The sequence below is a fragment of the Triturus cristatus genome, chromosome 5_2, assembly GCF_964204655.1.
Source record: "Triturus cristatus chromosome 5_2, aTriCri1.1, whole genome shotgun sequence".
Taxonomy (NCBI): domain Eukaryota; kingdom Metazoa; phylum Chordata; class Amphibia; order Caudata; family Salamandridae; genus Triturus; species Triturus cristatus.
In genome coordinates this window covers 372,820,330-372,836,316 of record NC_140588.1, presented here as the reverse complement: position 1 = coordinate 372,836,316, position 15,987 = coordinate 372,820,330, and the positions used below count along the sequence as shown (strand labels likewise).

General features: G+C 43.8%; 1 protein-coding gene across 7 annotated transcripts in view; it reads right to left on the bottom strand.

Annotated features, from left to right (window-relative positions):
- RREB1 (ras responsive element binding protein 1) overlaps positions 1 to 15,987 on the bottom strand; it is a 244,206-nt gene that overhangs the window by 51,964 nt on the left and 176,255 nt on the right. For all 7 annotated transcript variants that reach the window (XM_085607218.1, XM_085607222.1, XM_085607219.1 and 4 more), the window contains 2 exons: positions 8,913 to 9,002; positions 8,235 to 8,398 (listed from right to left, as the gene is read on the bottom strand). In XM_085607218.1, coding sequence (XP_085463344.1) covers positions 8,235 to 8,398; positions 8,913 to 9,002 — 254 coding nt within the window. The remainder of the gene's footprint in view (positions 1 to 8,234; positions 8,399 to 8,912; positions 9,003 to 15,987) is intronic.

Sequence of the window (15,987 nt, the reverse complement as noted above, 5' to 3'; positions counted from 1 at the left end):
CTGCCGTTCTCTTATACAGCTCTGCTACATGTCACTTAAGTGAAATGTTTTCTCACATCATATTTTGTATTTATTTTTATTTATGATTTTCATAGAACGTCATAACACCATATTTCTGTGGGGGGTTTTTGGGTTGGAAATCAGTTAGTTTCTAAATATGCATTTTTGTACAATACTTCATAAACCTTAAAGGCTAGAGAAGGCATCTGCCAAATTGGGTCTCTTCCATTGTTAAGTGGAGTGGCTCAAACCCATAAGAGAAACCCCGACAGTAATTTAAATTTTTTTTTTTTTTTTAAAACACATACTCACAATCAAGGTCTCGGACAAGGCCTTTCACGTCCCTCTGAGGGTAGCGAACGGTTGTTCCATGGAACGGAGGTGAAAATGTTGCCATTTTCAGAGGCAGCCGCAATTAAGTTGTTTGTAAGGGGCTCCAGCAGTTACCTCAGTTTGTAGGAACCTGATGCAGCCACGTTCCAGTGGATGCAACAGGGTGGCGAAAAAACAGATGAGTGATCCTCAACCGGTCTAAGAGACATTATCTCTTTACACCTCCTTTGCAGGCATGTACATTATTCCAGTTTACCTGCACCTCTGCAAAGATTTTGTGAACACCGTGAGATTATTTTCACCAATTATATTATTTACACTTGTGAAGAAACCCAGAAAACATATACAGATTTCTCAGCACGTTTATCTTGTGTATTTTTTGTACACTGGCACTATGCAGGGGGAAACACATTAACTGTTTTCTGCGAAGTATCTAATGCAGAACTATTCAGTTAATATTAGACAGGTACATGAGCAGCATGTGTTGCACAAGTCCAAATTTTCAAGAAAATTAGTTTCTTCACAGTGAAGTCTTTAATTTGTTACTGGTATAATCCTAAATACAGACTTAAAATTCACCAGGTGTAGTGTGTCGCTTGGAGTCCTCTCATGCTTCGCAATGTCAGAGGTTAAGAGCCAAGATGCCACGTTTCCACCTAAAATGGCTACGGAATGAAGGCTACAGTATTTCACTTTTTTCTGTAATTTACTCATAAGAAAATCTGCAGGTAAATGCAGAGTACAGAGAGCAGCGTAGTGAACTATGGAAAACTCCCAAAACAACAAGGTGATCGATGGGAATGGGATTCAGGCACGAGTGGTTACCAGTGGCTGAGATTGATTCAAGCATTCCATCCATCATTTTTTTGTATTCTTCCCTGTGATGACCCAAATGCGACGGGAATGGTCAAACGGGGTACTCGCTATGTCATAAGAACCAAGCAGGACCCCAGTGAAGACACCCAATTAGGACAGAAACTGTCTTGGGTTGCTTGGGTTCTGGTTCAGAGAACACCTGGCTTCGCAGTTCGGGCTGGACTGTACCAACAGAAGTAGGAACAAGGCCAATTTGCATATGGCTGGGTTTGATCTGAGGTAGCATAGTGGGCAAAAATAAATAAAAATGGAGCCGGTTACGGCCCTTAGTAATTACCAGTGGATAAGATTATTTCAAGCATTCCATCCCTCACTTTTTTGCATTCTTCATGGAAAACAGCGAGGAAAGCAATGATCCTTTATAAAAAAAAATGCTAGGCCAGACAGCACCCATTATCAACAGAAAATAACCCTTGTTGATATAAGACTGCTACCACAGCTTTTCTAACTCGGTGTTCTTGAAAACAACACAAAAACCTGATTTTGCTCCATTAACTATCACAAAAATTTCTGTGCCATGACGGAAATGAAAAAAAGAAAAATATTTGATACCAAACATAACAAAAGTAAAGCTTATAAATCATTTGAAATGAGTGTGATTTTAACAAAAAAAAGAATGAACCATTTGTTTTAATGAAGCAAAATGAGTTTGTGATATTTTTGCAAATTAGGTGAAAACACATGCACAAAACCACCCGATTTCACCCTAAACACAAATCCATGTTTTACATTTGAACAGTGTGAGAAATAATTCTTATTCACTTGTTATTGAAACTGCAAAAACCGTGTTAACTGTTTCCCCCAAGTTTTACCACTCGCTCCATTCTGTATTACACAAGGAGCAAAAATGGTGCACACAGATAAAAAATGGCTTTTTGAACCAGTGAAAAGTTTCTGAGGTGCTCCATGGCATTTATTTTATCAACTTCCGAAAGATGAAATTTGTAATCAGCTAGGTCAGGCCTGAAATCTATTTTCCTGGTAAGTGTTGGGGCATCGAAGACATGCAACAGGATCCCCCACCCACACACCCCCCGAGGGCCGAATGAGGTGCAGACCAAAGCTTGCAATCCTCTTGTGAGAGAAACTGCAGCTCCTCAAAATGGTCAGAGGTGGGTGCAACTGTACATGTACTTGAACCAGCAGTTGTGTATTGCAGTTAGTTTTACAGTGTAGATTTGGCCGTCAGTTCAAGCCATGCACAAGCTATGGTGACACAATAACCCACCTCAACATGCACTTTCAGCGCTGACAGGATTAAAAGTCCTAGAATGAACTAAGGAGGACTTATTAAGTGGCACTGACATACCACTCTATGCATTTTTCGGGAAACAAAGGATTGACTCGCGACCTTAATTTTGAGAAACTGATTTTGTTAAAATTTTAGGAAACAAAGGGAATACGTCATCCCACAAAAAGGAAAGACCTTGTTGCAGTCGAATGGCATTCAGTCACACTGATTCGTAACCAGAGGCTGTGATCGTACACTAGTACAGAGTCGAGAGAGAACACTTCTCTCTAGGAGGCATGAAATGTGAGCATCTTTAAATGAATTGTTCCTATCAGACGAGTCTGTCTTCCAAGTTCACTTAAAGGATCAGCTACAGGGACTGCAGGTTTGAAGCCAAGCGTCATTTAGGGAAATGATGTGGGGTGCAGGGGAGTAGCTTCCATTTGTGCAGCCGGTGCAGTGGCACCGGGGTACAGAGGGGCCTACTGAACCCCGATTATTGCTATTGCAGAGTCCTACAGTTCAAACAGCGTCAGGGGCCTATTTCTTCCCTTGCACTATGGCCAATGACATACTGGCGCGGTAAGGTAAGCAACAAAACAGGCTGCTTTCCTTCCCCTGCTATTGGGCCCAGATTGGATGTTCCTCTGGTACTCTTGCTGGTGGCGCCCAAGGCAGCTGCCTAGTGCCTTCATAAGTCAGTGCCACCGCCTCTGGCTATAGCAAACAATTCCCAAGATTCAGAAGTTAAAAACTGCTTCCAAAAGAGGCTTCGACTCTAAATGTTCCTTCTCTCAAAGACCTATACAAGTGAGCACGTTAACGTGAGCGCTCATCCCTGCCCATTGTCACAGTGACCCTGAGTGCAGCTGGAACACCACAAACCGTGCCGACCGCCGCCTGATGCTCCTGTGCTACTTGCGGAAAAGACGAACGAGGAACAACTAGCCTTCCTCTAAATGAAGATAGCATTTTACAAACTGTTTTGATGAAGCGAAATTAACGATACGCCAAGTTCGCCAGAAAAAAAGTCCTTATTTTCGTTTAAACAGATTTAGAAAAATACACTGACGAAACAGGGTCACGCGGTTTGCCAGTTTAAGCAAGCTCACTGAAACAGGTCGAGCAGGTTGCGCCTGGGTATTTTTTTTTTGTTCGCTGGGAAATGTATTTCAGAGGAAACAAGCATCCAACACAATGCAAAGAACCAGCAATGCAGCGGGAAAATGACACCGTCCTGCCAAGAATTGCCATTTTTTCTTGAGACAAGGAGGCCTCCCTGCGTGTTTGTCTTCAGCTGCTCTCGGGTTTTGCACTGGGACAGGCCTGACGCAGCCCCATTGTTCCAGCACAGCCAGGAGACGAGCACTAAATGGAAACATTTGTGAACATCTTGCAGGCTGGGCAGGGGAGCTGTGTCAGTGATGCTGCGCTGCATCCTGCAGACATTTCCCTCGCTGTCTCCACCCCCGTTTCCTGCCCGGCGCAGGCACCGACATGTGGAAAGGCGGGAGGGAGCGAGTGCTTTCCATTCGCAACTCATCTCACACAGCTGAAAAGCCCGCCTGGTACTTCCAGAGGCCCCTTCAGCTATTTCAAGTTCGAACTCATTAAAATGTTCTTAACCCATCTCCCCGTGGGAGATAAATATGGGGAAAAACTGTGATCAACAAAAACAGCGAGGCGCTCGCCTCAGAATGTGCTGCGCCATGGCGCCAGGAATGCGCGGGTTTTTAGCGCGCGGGATACCTTTGTCGGAGGCGACCTGCTCGCGCAGCAGACATTCCTGGACTTGCAACGCCCGGCCCTGCAGCGCTCAGTGCCACTAAGCAAGCAGCCATGAAAGGACGTCTGGCGTACCAATGGCGTCTCTTCAGTCACTGGGTGAATGATGGTTTGCCTGGCATTAAAGGGGACCAAGACGACGACACACAACCAAAGCTTCATGTTAACAGCTCAACCTTTACTTATTTCAGGGTTTTCCTCGCAGCAACATATGTACTTATGGTCACTTTAGAGCACCGCGCATACAACTGTAGAGAGTGGTGGAGGGTAAGAGACATGATGAGTATCTCAATTCTGCATCTTTCACATGCAGCCTAAACTCATCCCCAGTCACTGCTGCAGATGCACTTCCTTTCCTGAAAGATCACACCTCCCATAAGGTACCACAGCATACTGATTGCAAGGGCACCGGAGCTCTGCTAATCAAAGGTCCCATGAAGATGCTGCTAAGAGCATTATGAATGGTTGTACAATGTACCAAACCAGTAACGCAAAACAGTTCATGAAGTGGTCTTTAGAGCTAAGTTGGCCACAGCACTGTGGGTGTTGGTGAAGAATAAAAAGAACAAAAGAGAGCCAGTGAAATAAAAGTACTACAGTTACTTTTGGATGACTAACTCACTTCCTTTTAAAATTGTGAAACCAATTACCAAGTAAAATTGTCTGGAAAGGATGTGGGGATGGGAATGGTTGTAGTAAGGCTATAAATAAATTAGTGTGACTGAACACTCTTCACTCTTCTACAGCAGAACATAAAGTAATATGGCTGTCCTTCCAATCTCTTTAATAGAAACAAACTTTTAGGGAGCCAAACACGCACTCAGGGTTCTCTTGATAAAAATCGGTCAAGACATAAGAAACATGCCCATGAGCACTGTTTCTCTTTATAGAGGCAATTTCCATAAAAATCCCTGACTTCCATGGTAAAGAGCCTTTTTCACTAGGAAGCCATTGTGCGAAATGGGGTGCTGTCAAAAAACCCAAAGACAATTCAGGTCCCACTCTAGACATGAAGGGACACCTAGACAAGTCCACAAAAGTTGTTTTGTATTGACTGAACTAGATAAGGAAAATATTAATTAACCGTACCAATAGTTGCAGCTTGTGTTATTCACAAGCCTTGCACAACTCCTGTCATATAGTTTTTCTTCAAAAGAATAGGTTTCGAGGTGACTTGTAACTCATGACCAATCCATGAAACCTATTAAGCACCAAAATATAGACGCCATCTCAGATTGTTTATTTTTTGCCATTGGGGTGGATGGATTGCAGCAGCCCTATTACTGTTGTGCACCAAAAAGTATTTTCAACCATGCTGGTATTCATATGAGCCAGATTATCAACAACAATAATCGATTGTCCCTTTCAGCTAAATAACCTATTGTAGACACAACAGAAACAGAAGGTCAACTAAGTGGGTTGAAGTTTCAAGTCCGGATTCAGTGCCTAAAAATAACCCCTCTGACTTTTAGACTGAGCCTTTCAAAGTCAACATAAAGACCTTCAAGTCAGATGCACAAACCGCTAGATGGTGAAAAGCTAGTTGATAAAAATGGCGTATTGAAGCCCAGCAGTAGAAGGCTTCGTATGTTTCGAAGATGAAGCGCCACCAGCTCCAATGGAAGTCAGAACAACCTATCCATGGCCTGGAACGACGACTACAACTGGTTGGGATACAAGGCCCAACGCTTCCAGGCTAGTGCTATAATAATCACAAAACTGCTCCTACTCTAAGTGGATTCATTTTTTTTAATTTTTGATACAGAATAGGACAGGTTACTAGATGATGGAGAACCTATGACACTGCCCATATGAGATTCTACCACCGATACTTGTAGTTGTACCATTAGGTATGAAGAGCAAAGAAGAATGTACCATAGCTTTCCATATTTAAAGAATGTACCATGTCTTCATATATTTATTTATTGGAACGATAATCTCTTGAATTCTACTCTTAGGCTGATCATGAGAATTTGGTCTCTTACTTGAATGTTTTTCATACGTTTCAAGTAAAGGTACTCGCAGACAACAGAGAAAACTATTGGATGGGAGCTCAAACTTGTGTCAGAGGCTGACGCGGTGTCAGAGGGTCTCAGTCTCGAGATGCATGCCTCCTACTCACAGGAAGCTCCACTTGTATGTTGTTGCCATATTGGATTTACAGAAAACACGAAAGGATTTTGCTCAAGGGATGATGCTGGCAACCAGATGAGCTTCAGAGAAGATTACCATTCAGTGCATTTCCTCAGTTTTGCCGGATCGGGCACAGCACATAGCCAGGGATTCCCTATGGATTTTCTCCTCAAATGCTCGGGTTCTGGATACCTGTTGTACTAACATCTGAGCAGTGTCCATGGACTAAAGTACTAGGAGTGTGCTAAAGGAAGACACTGCTCATTCACAATAGTTTCAGGTATGGAAACTGAATCGCTTCCTCGGGCAGTAACTTCTCTACTTTCAATACAAGTACTGCAATTTAGGATGAATGCTTAGACCTAGCCATTCCATCGTTTCAATGACACTAAATGTCTATCGCTTGATGAAATGGTGTGAAAGTGCTGCACAACTTGCACAGATTCACATAGTAGCCAGACCTGCCATATATCAAAACCTCAGCAAAGCGTGGCCACAAAAGCTTACCATGGCACATCTATGCTTACACTGACAACAATAAGCCACTCGATGATCGTAACACTGACTGATGGACCACATTCACATATTCAGTTACTGTTAACCGAAAGCTTTGCTCGGTTTGCTTATTTCCGCACAGTTTGGCAATAAGAGCACACACAGTATTTTCAGTTTTATTTGTAACTTTTTATTATTTTTAACAGCTATACATATATTAGACCACTAATCTTTCATTTCACAAACTTATTACTTCAATGTTGATATTTGTTGCAGAAACCGGTATTTAGTCCATAGAGGTCCATTGAGGCCCCCTATCATGCCGATTCGTAGTGGAGAACCCTAGCGAAGGTTACCCCTTCCTCAATCCGTTCCATCAGATTCTGGCCTTCTTCCCTTTATCATGTTAAGACCTCTAAATAATTTCCAATGGCTCCACATTTTCTCAAACTAGTTGGGCATCCCGGAGCCCCATACACCCACCTCTCTGCAGCCATGTTCCAGTCTAGGTTTTCGGGCCAGGGCTCCATGGCAGGTGGCAGCCACCTCTGATTCCTCTGGATAAAGTACACACCCCACATGTTCTCTTGACAGCGTTGAGGATTTCATGCGCAGTGTGTCCCTTCACTTTTCTCTCCATTAATTAGTTACTTGGTCTAGGCACATATTGAACGTGGAGTTATATGGTCTCTGAATAAACTACCTAATTTCTTCAGGTTGCTAACAGTAATTTTCGTTGTGGAGCAAGACCAAATATTCGCTTTGGTTAGCATGGTAGCCTCCCACAGTGACTGGTTTTGGTAAAACACTTCTGTGACGGTATACGATCAGGCGGTATGCCAAAGAGGAAATACTTGAATTCTCAAGAGTTGCAGTATGCCCTGATCCAGAAAGGGGAGGGAATTATACACTTGTTTGGGTTGCGGGAGGCAAATAATTGGTGACATTAGTTATCTCCATATCAAAGTCCAGTTAGTTTAGTTGCATGGTACTTAAAACCAGCATTTAACGCATCTGTATGTACCACACCGATTTTAAATAGTGGACATCTTTGTACTCCGTCTACTGCTGATGCCCACCAAGAGTACATCACGCTTCCCAGCATGAGCCAAGTGTGTCCAATTTTCTCACTACTCTTTAAGAAATAGCCTATTGTTTTAATGTGGTCTCAGTGGACGTGTTTGAGATGGATATAGAAAATTAAAGAAAAACATAAAATTATAGTCAAAAATTGTAATATAAATGAAGAAAGGGAAAGTTGTAATTTCAGTGGCCAAGACAATGACTTGCATTGCTTAAAAAAGCCTATGATGAAGTATTGAGAACTCTTCTTTCAACCTTTCAGGCCATACCCCATGGCGCATCTTCAGCCATCACTCACCTGTGCATGTTTCCATTGGTTGTAAAGGACTGGCCGCAAACATTGCACTTATAGGGCCTTTCCCCAGAATGCACCAGCATATGGCGATCGAGGGAGCTAGCCGAGCTCAGGGATTTCCCGCAGATGCTGCAGCTGTGGTCTGTCCCGCCAGTGTCCGTGTTATGCTAAGGAAAGAAACAGTGTTGCTATATTTGGACCGATAAGGTAAAAATATTTTGTGACTCAACATGTTCAGTTCTTTGTTACTCAGGAAATACACAAAAATAAATTCTCTGTGCTCTTTATCCTCAAAATTACAGCTGCCAAGTTGATTATCTGAATACAATTTTTATTTAATGTGTAACATTTTGTCCTACGTCTATTTGCAAAGGGCTTGTTTTCCTAAAACAAACTTCATAAACACAACCTGATGTCCTCTGCTTCTCCCTGATACTTTATGGTGTATGATTGTGTACAGTCTGACTGAAATATGAAAATCAGCTGCATTTATCGCTTCAATTGCAACCCACCGTTGGATCGCAAAATTGAAAACAAATTCCACTATGGCACACTGACACCGAAAATAATACTTTTGAGCAAAAAAACTATTGGTTTTGATTCTACTAAACTGGTCTTCAAAAATCTGTTGCATTTTACAGTACAAAACAGAATTTGGACAGCAAAACCAAGGCAGCATACCTGACGAATGTGCATGGTGAGCTGGTGTTGTGAGTTGCAGACCTTCTCACACAACGGGCAGATATGGGGAGACTTGTCTTCTTTACTTTCCTGCAAATACACAGCAAAAAATCCTTGAGTGGAGGAGCACTGTTAACCAGTGACTAGCACCTGCAGGGTTTGAAGCAGTCATTTTAGTTTTAGCTCATGGACATAAAACCTTTTGCAGGTTAAACCGTATTTCTTAACAATGCAGCCAAGTCTGAATGTTTTCGGTTCTTTGTGGCATTGTGAAACCAGCTGGTGGGTGTCTCAGCATTACTACATTCATACATTTGCCAAGCACTTTGCAAGAAGCTGCACATTTTGCAGTGGATGTTACCCTTTCTGGTTGCCAGAGATAAGGCCTCCTCTCTAACTGCCAAGACCGCACCCACCCGCAAGGCAGTACTCAGCATCGAAAAATCTCAGGGTGCGGCAAGTCAAACTTTCACAGGAACGCGTTTAACCCCTTTTCCATTATTATGTCTGGAACCAGTATGTACTTAAACAACTATGCAGATTGGAGCTTTTACCCACCAAGGCATGAGAGGAACAACGAAAAAAAAAAGAAAAAAAAGAAGTGCCTACATTTACAAGAAGTCAAGTCTGAGTAAGGAGTTATTCCCAACAAGAACACCCTGAGCAGCCCTGATATAAATTATAAACCCTATGAGATAAAAATGATATGCTTTAGGGAATGTCTTGGTCTTCATAAACCTGGCCTGTGTTGTGGAATGGACCCCTTTTGAAAAGAAATGCGGAGGATGTTGAGTAGATTTACAGATGGTGTGCGTTTCATGAAGCTATATACACAGGAAATGCAGATTCTGGATTTCCCTTGCATTAGATTGTAATTTTTGTTGTACTAGCACAAAGGCCTTAAAAAGTAAAGTTTCAAACAGTGCTTAATTTGTAAAAATATAAGTGTCTGGGCCCTCACCAGGAGGCCACTGCAACTTACACCACACATTGCCCCAGCCACTGCCAGTAACACCACAACTATTAGGCATCACACTCCTACAGATGTGGCAATTTAGACTATTCCAGGTTCTCAAAGCTATAAAAAAAAAACGGTTTGGGCGGCATGTATTAGTTGTTTTTAATGTATATTGAACTAATAAACAACTGTTGTGCTCATCTCTAAATTACACTAACAGCGCCACCATGTGGCAGGCTGTCATAAGTGCTGATGTTGAGCACCGGAAACTACCGGTTCAAATTAAACACTGCTTTCAAGCAGGGGACTGATTATACAGGGGAAATGAAATACCAGGTAGACCCTCCAAGGTTGGCCATCTTTGGAAGGGACTGCCCCAATTTGAGACTGAAGATCTGACATTCTTATAATGTATTTCTCTTCGCTCTCCCTCTTAGTTGTGTTCAGAGCGTTTCTACAGTCGGGGTGTGGCATTAGTAGGGATTAGGAACTCAACATCTAGCGGAATAATAAAAGGTACTCCTATGGTAGGGACAAAAACCCCTCACAAAAAACAGTGCTGTAAATACCAACCAGATGCTTCACCAAAAGAAAAGCAGCTCCATGCCAATGCTTCCAAACATGCAGTCCTAGATATATGTATTTTTTTATGGACAAAATATAAGCATGTTTGCATTTCAAACTGGAAGGTAGTGCTGAACAACATGCCTTCTTAAGTCTGGCTACCACCGTCCATCACAGACCTCTTGTTTTCAGATACTTGGCCAAACAATCAACACATACATTAGATGAGTGGGCATGAATCCAATATGAACGGAGGCAAACTCAGCCAATGCTCAGTCTGCTGATTTCCTATAACCGTAAGACATGGGGCTTACGAATTTTGGACCGTGACATAGTTATGAATTCAAAGTACTAAATGTAAGCAAAAATAAGTAGGATGGATAGCTTTTTTTGTACACCTTGTTTTGTTCATGCCTACTGCAGGTATAGGGCGGTTTTACATCAGTCTTTTTTTTTGGGTCTTTGAGTACTGGCTTCTTTGCTGCTGTGGCTCCTGACTTCTGTTCTCGACTTTAATGGGTGCATGTAATTCAGTGATGCGACTTGCATTTGGGCCAGGAGCATCTGTTGTACCACCCAATTTACTCTATTCGGAACCAGAATTCTCTGCGTAACCCACACTGCCATCTACAGTTTAAAGCACACGTCTTCTTGCAAAGCAAGATAGTTCCACATGTCATGAAACTCCAAATGCTTCAGTTTTACGCCCAAAATAACTATGGCTGAAAAAACAGACCCAAGCCTCCTTTCCTGATGCTACATAGACTACTACTAGCTCTTAGTTTCATCCCTTTTAAATGCTCATGATCAAGAACATTGTGACTGCCAACATCCTAGGAAAAGCCAACCACGACTACACTGCACGAACAAATGTTTCACTACACAAAATCATCTCGGTGTGTATGTTTTGGTAGGAGGATTCCAAAGCAGATAGTGCCCAGCACATAAAAGGCAGAAACTATTCTTGCTGTAGAAAGGGTCATTCATAAATTATAAGATATCGCTCTATTGCACATCCCTAGATGTGGATATTTTCCATGCCCCTGGCAAGTTACCTTGTATTGCTCTGTCACACAGTGGAAAGATTCATGCTTGGTGTCTCTCGAGGGGTTCACACGGCATGCGCCAAGTTAGTCACCACAGCCCTAAACAGATCTTCCACACAAAACAACCTCTAGCCACAGATAAAGTCATGGTCACCCGGTGCAACCGACCCGAACGGATCATATTTATTAACCAATCTGTTGAAATTCATTTCAACCTGTGACCTGCAGGTAACGTACAGATCTCTGCATCAGGACATTAACTCACTGAATTATCTCACAAAAAGGTGAGAGCAGGAAGAGTGAATGACCAGGTATGCAGTCTAGACACCTAACTGTCTCCTGGCGCATTTAGGAACGGTGTTCAACGAGAAGTACTCATATATATTTCTGAAAGATGAATGGTTGGGTCGTCTCTAGCAGGATTTGAACCAGTGTCCTTATGCTCAACCCAGTGATGGTGCGCACCTCTGGACACCTGGAACAGCACAGCGAGACACGGCTCTCCTCGCAGTCTAAGGCGTGAGCTGAGCACTAGGTGAGAAATAAAACAGACATAGAAGGCTGCCACCCAGCAAAAAAAATATATATATATCTATTTAAGCAGATAATTTAAAGAGGACTTAATTTGGCATCAACGTGCGCAACATTATCTGCCTGTGTTTTTTTGTGACCAAAGGATATAGCCTAGCAGAACAATGCAGCAATTTCCAAAGCCCCACTTCTGAAGTGACTGCCCTTTGAAACGACAAACTGAAGGGAAAAAAACAGAGTAATTGCTGGTTCACCTTGAAGCTGGGAGCATGCACACAATGAGGCTGACTGAGGCTGATAAGTATTGACTTTAGGGTGGATTATTAACCCGAAGGCGAACCTTCTAACATACCACCACATGAACGCGGCAATGGAGGTTGGAGAAACCTGCCGAAGCAGTCACTAAAGTACTATTCACAACTAGATCTTCTAAAGCACCTCCCAATAACAGCGGCAGCCAGTCACGCCGTGGAAGAGCCCATTCTGCGCGAAATAATTAGCTAATAGTTGGAGACATCTTTCTTTAATTATGGGATCACGTGGAGAGAGGGAGGGAGGGGGAGAGAGAGTGTGTGTGAGTGAGTGGGTGTGTGTGTGTGAGTGAGTGTGTTGCAAGTTCACTCGAGCGTGTTTGTAAATTCTCTGTGATACCGACAAGGGTGCAACTGATGCCAGCACCCTAGTAGAAGATCAGTGTTGTAACCATTGACGCCCTCCAGTTTTTGTTTCCCGGGGCAGTCGTATTTTTATGCTGCCCCTAAAAATCAGAGGGACACAAATGCGTCCAAATATTTGCGGACAGGACCATTTATTTTTCTAACTCCAGTGCTTGAATATTTGGGGAAAGTATATTTTCAGGTGCCTTGCTGTTGTCTCTTGCAAGCAGGTATGTCAGTACGAGAAATGCCTTACGTGCTCAGCAGAGTTTGCAGAGCATTATCTTTGTCCCAAAGTCAACCCACGAAACCCCAGCTCAGGGATCAGCTTGAGCGGCCTCGGCTCTTTATCTAACAGTGGCACACATTGAAGCCCTGCTGCCTTCCTGGTCAAGAGTTTTCCCCAGGGTGTACACCAGAGTTGAAGAAGGCTTTTCTCTTGCTACGTCGTACTGTACCTTTCAATTCACGATGCAGGTCGTCCACAAGGAGTTAGCGAGTTTGTGCACAACAAAAGTGCATCATTTTTGAATTTGCAGAGAATTCAGAGAAGTCTCTAAAAAGGTGCAACATTTAGCATTTTACCCACATGGCATTATGTTTAGGTCTTGGTTTTAACACAACAGACATAGTGTTTCCAACATTCATAGGGCATTCGCTCCAACCTACTTCATTGATGGGCCATAATTAACCAACCTCTTTCAGCCGCTGGCTTGACACTTCGTCAATTACATCTTGGCTCAGCACAGGAGTATTTATTTTTTTACCACTGTCTCTCACCTTATGTATTGGTGTTTGCAGTAACCGGTCAACTTTGATAAGGTGCAGGTACTGTAATGCAGTAGAGACTATTTTTGTATTGCCCTCCCTCTATCACCTCCTTATGTACATATGTATGCCTATCTGAATGTGCACTAGTACATAAAACCCAGACCTATTGGCTTTGCTAATGTCCGGTTTATTAAAGATGAAGGACAAAGCAATGTCATGTTTGTTTAACTGACAAAAGTAGCTCCAGAAGTACTAGTCGGCAATTAGCTCCATATCTAAATGGTTAATTTCAATGCCTCCTGTTTTCAGCTCTTCCATATAGCTTTTAGGTCTCGCCTATGGATAGCTTTAGCTTGTCTGCTGTCAAAATACATTTTGTTTACACCACCAAAAATTACAACAGCTTTGGGTAAGCTCATTGCTTATCATTGTTTGGATTTCTTGCCAATCCCATTTGCTTGCTTCAAATTCAATGGCTTGCTGTATTTACTCTTTTTTGCGTTTGTCACTTCCCTGGAGTATAGCTTCTTTACAACACTTTTCATGGGATAAATTGTACCATTCAATGCTTACATTCAGGGAACTACTTTTTAGATCTGGCATTAGCCAAGACCAAAATTGCACACACACCTCTTATATGGGCTTTCAGCCAACCATCTTCATTCACTGGTTTACTGATGTGTCCTTCACATTTTTATTCTGTCCAACTACAGCCTTCACAGCATGGGTCAATGGGTCAGTCCACTTCAACCATTGGCTAACTTCACTGTGATGGGCTTCTGCCATTTCGGAATAATACATTAACAAAAATAAAAGATATATAGATAAATATATTTATAGTTATATATCTATATATGCCTGTCGTAGTGATATAACTCGTGTGCATGAGTGATGATGCATGCGCACATACACGTCATCATGCAGGAGCTAGCCATACAGTTAAAAAGAACAGCAGCATCAGGTTACATACAGGAGCATGCATCATGATTCATGATCCATGCATCTCATCATCTGCATCATGTGCTGGGTATGTTTATTTTTTTTTACTTTAGCTGTTCAGCATTGGCAACAAACCTTTTTTGACAACACTGTTCAGCCCCCCACTCCCCCCCCCCCCCAACAAATACTTGAAATCCAAAGGTCCAAAAAGGGGACACCTATAAGCTCTTCCAATGCCTGTTTTCTTTAGCCAAAAGGCACCAACTATGCAGGAACTAGTTGTTTTACTCTTTTCATTAGTCTTGTGGGATACTAAGCATAATGAGCGCGGTTGTTTAAAAAAACAGGACTACAGAAATTAACGGTCACAACATGGAGACAGTTGACCGCTTTGCTGTGATGCGGATGGTTTAGAAGAAGACACATACGCCGTACGAACATTTGTCGATCAAGGATATCAGCACTGGAATGATGTAAAATGGCTGTCTATAATAGGACTGTTGTAACTTAGTTAACTGCTTCAAAATACGCAGAGTTGTAAAACTGTATTTTCTTTTGCAGTTACTGAATCAAATTAAGACTAACTTCACTGACCTTGCTGGGAGTGCTGCTCCTGTTTGCCTGTCCGTTTTCTGGCCACTTCGCCACGCCTCGCGGCCCCCGCTTCGCGGGAGCCGCTCGCAGGCAAGAGACCTTGTTGGGGATCCAGCCCTTGGGTTTCCACTCGTGCATTGGAGCACCAACGCGCCTTCAGGGACATTACAGCTGACACCAAGGACAGAGGCGGGACTGCGAGGACCAGCGTGCTCAGCGGCGCTGATCGGCTGCAGCTGGTCCTCTTCCCGCCCCCTCCACCCGTTAAAAGCACCGCGGAGTGGGAGCTGCTTGGGTAACTTCACTGACCTTGCTGGGAGTGCTGCTCCTGTTTGCCTGTCCGTTTTCTGGCCACTTCGCCACGCCTCGCGGCCCCCGCTTCGCGGGAGCCGCTCGCAGGCAAGAGACCTTGTTGGGGATCCAGCCCTTGGGTTTCCACTCGTGCATTGGAGCACCAACGCGCCTTCAGGGACATTACAGCTGACACCAAGGACAGAGGCGGGACTGCGAGGACCAGCGTGCTCAGCGGCGCTGATCGGCCGCAGCTGGTCCTCTTCCCGCCCCCTCCACCCGTTAAAATCACCGCGGAGTGGGAGCTGCTTGGGTAACTTCACTGACCTTGCTGGGAGTGCTGCTCCTGTTTGCCTGTCCGTTTTCTGGCCACTTCGCCACGCCTCGCGGCCCCCGCTTCGCGGGAGCCGCTCGCAGGCAAGAGACCTTGTTGGGGATCCAGCCCTTGGGTTTCCACTCGTGCATTGGAGCACCAACGCGCCTTCAGGGACATTACAGCTGACACCAAGGACAGAGGCGGGACTGCGAGGACCAGCGTGCTCAGCGGCGCTGATCGGCCGCAGCTGGTCCTCTTCCTGCCCCCTCCACCCGTTAAAATCACCGCGGAGTGGGAGCTGCTTGGGTAACTTCACTGACCTTGCTGGGAGTGCTGCTCCTGTTTGCCTGTCCGTTTTCTGGCCACTTCGCCACGCCTCGCGGCCCCCGCTTCGCGGGAGCCGCTCGCA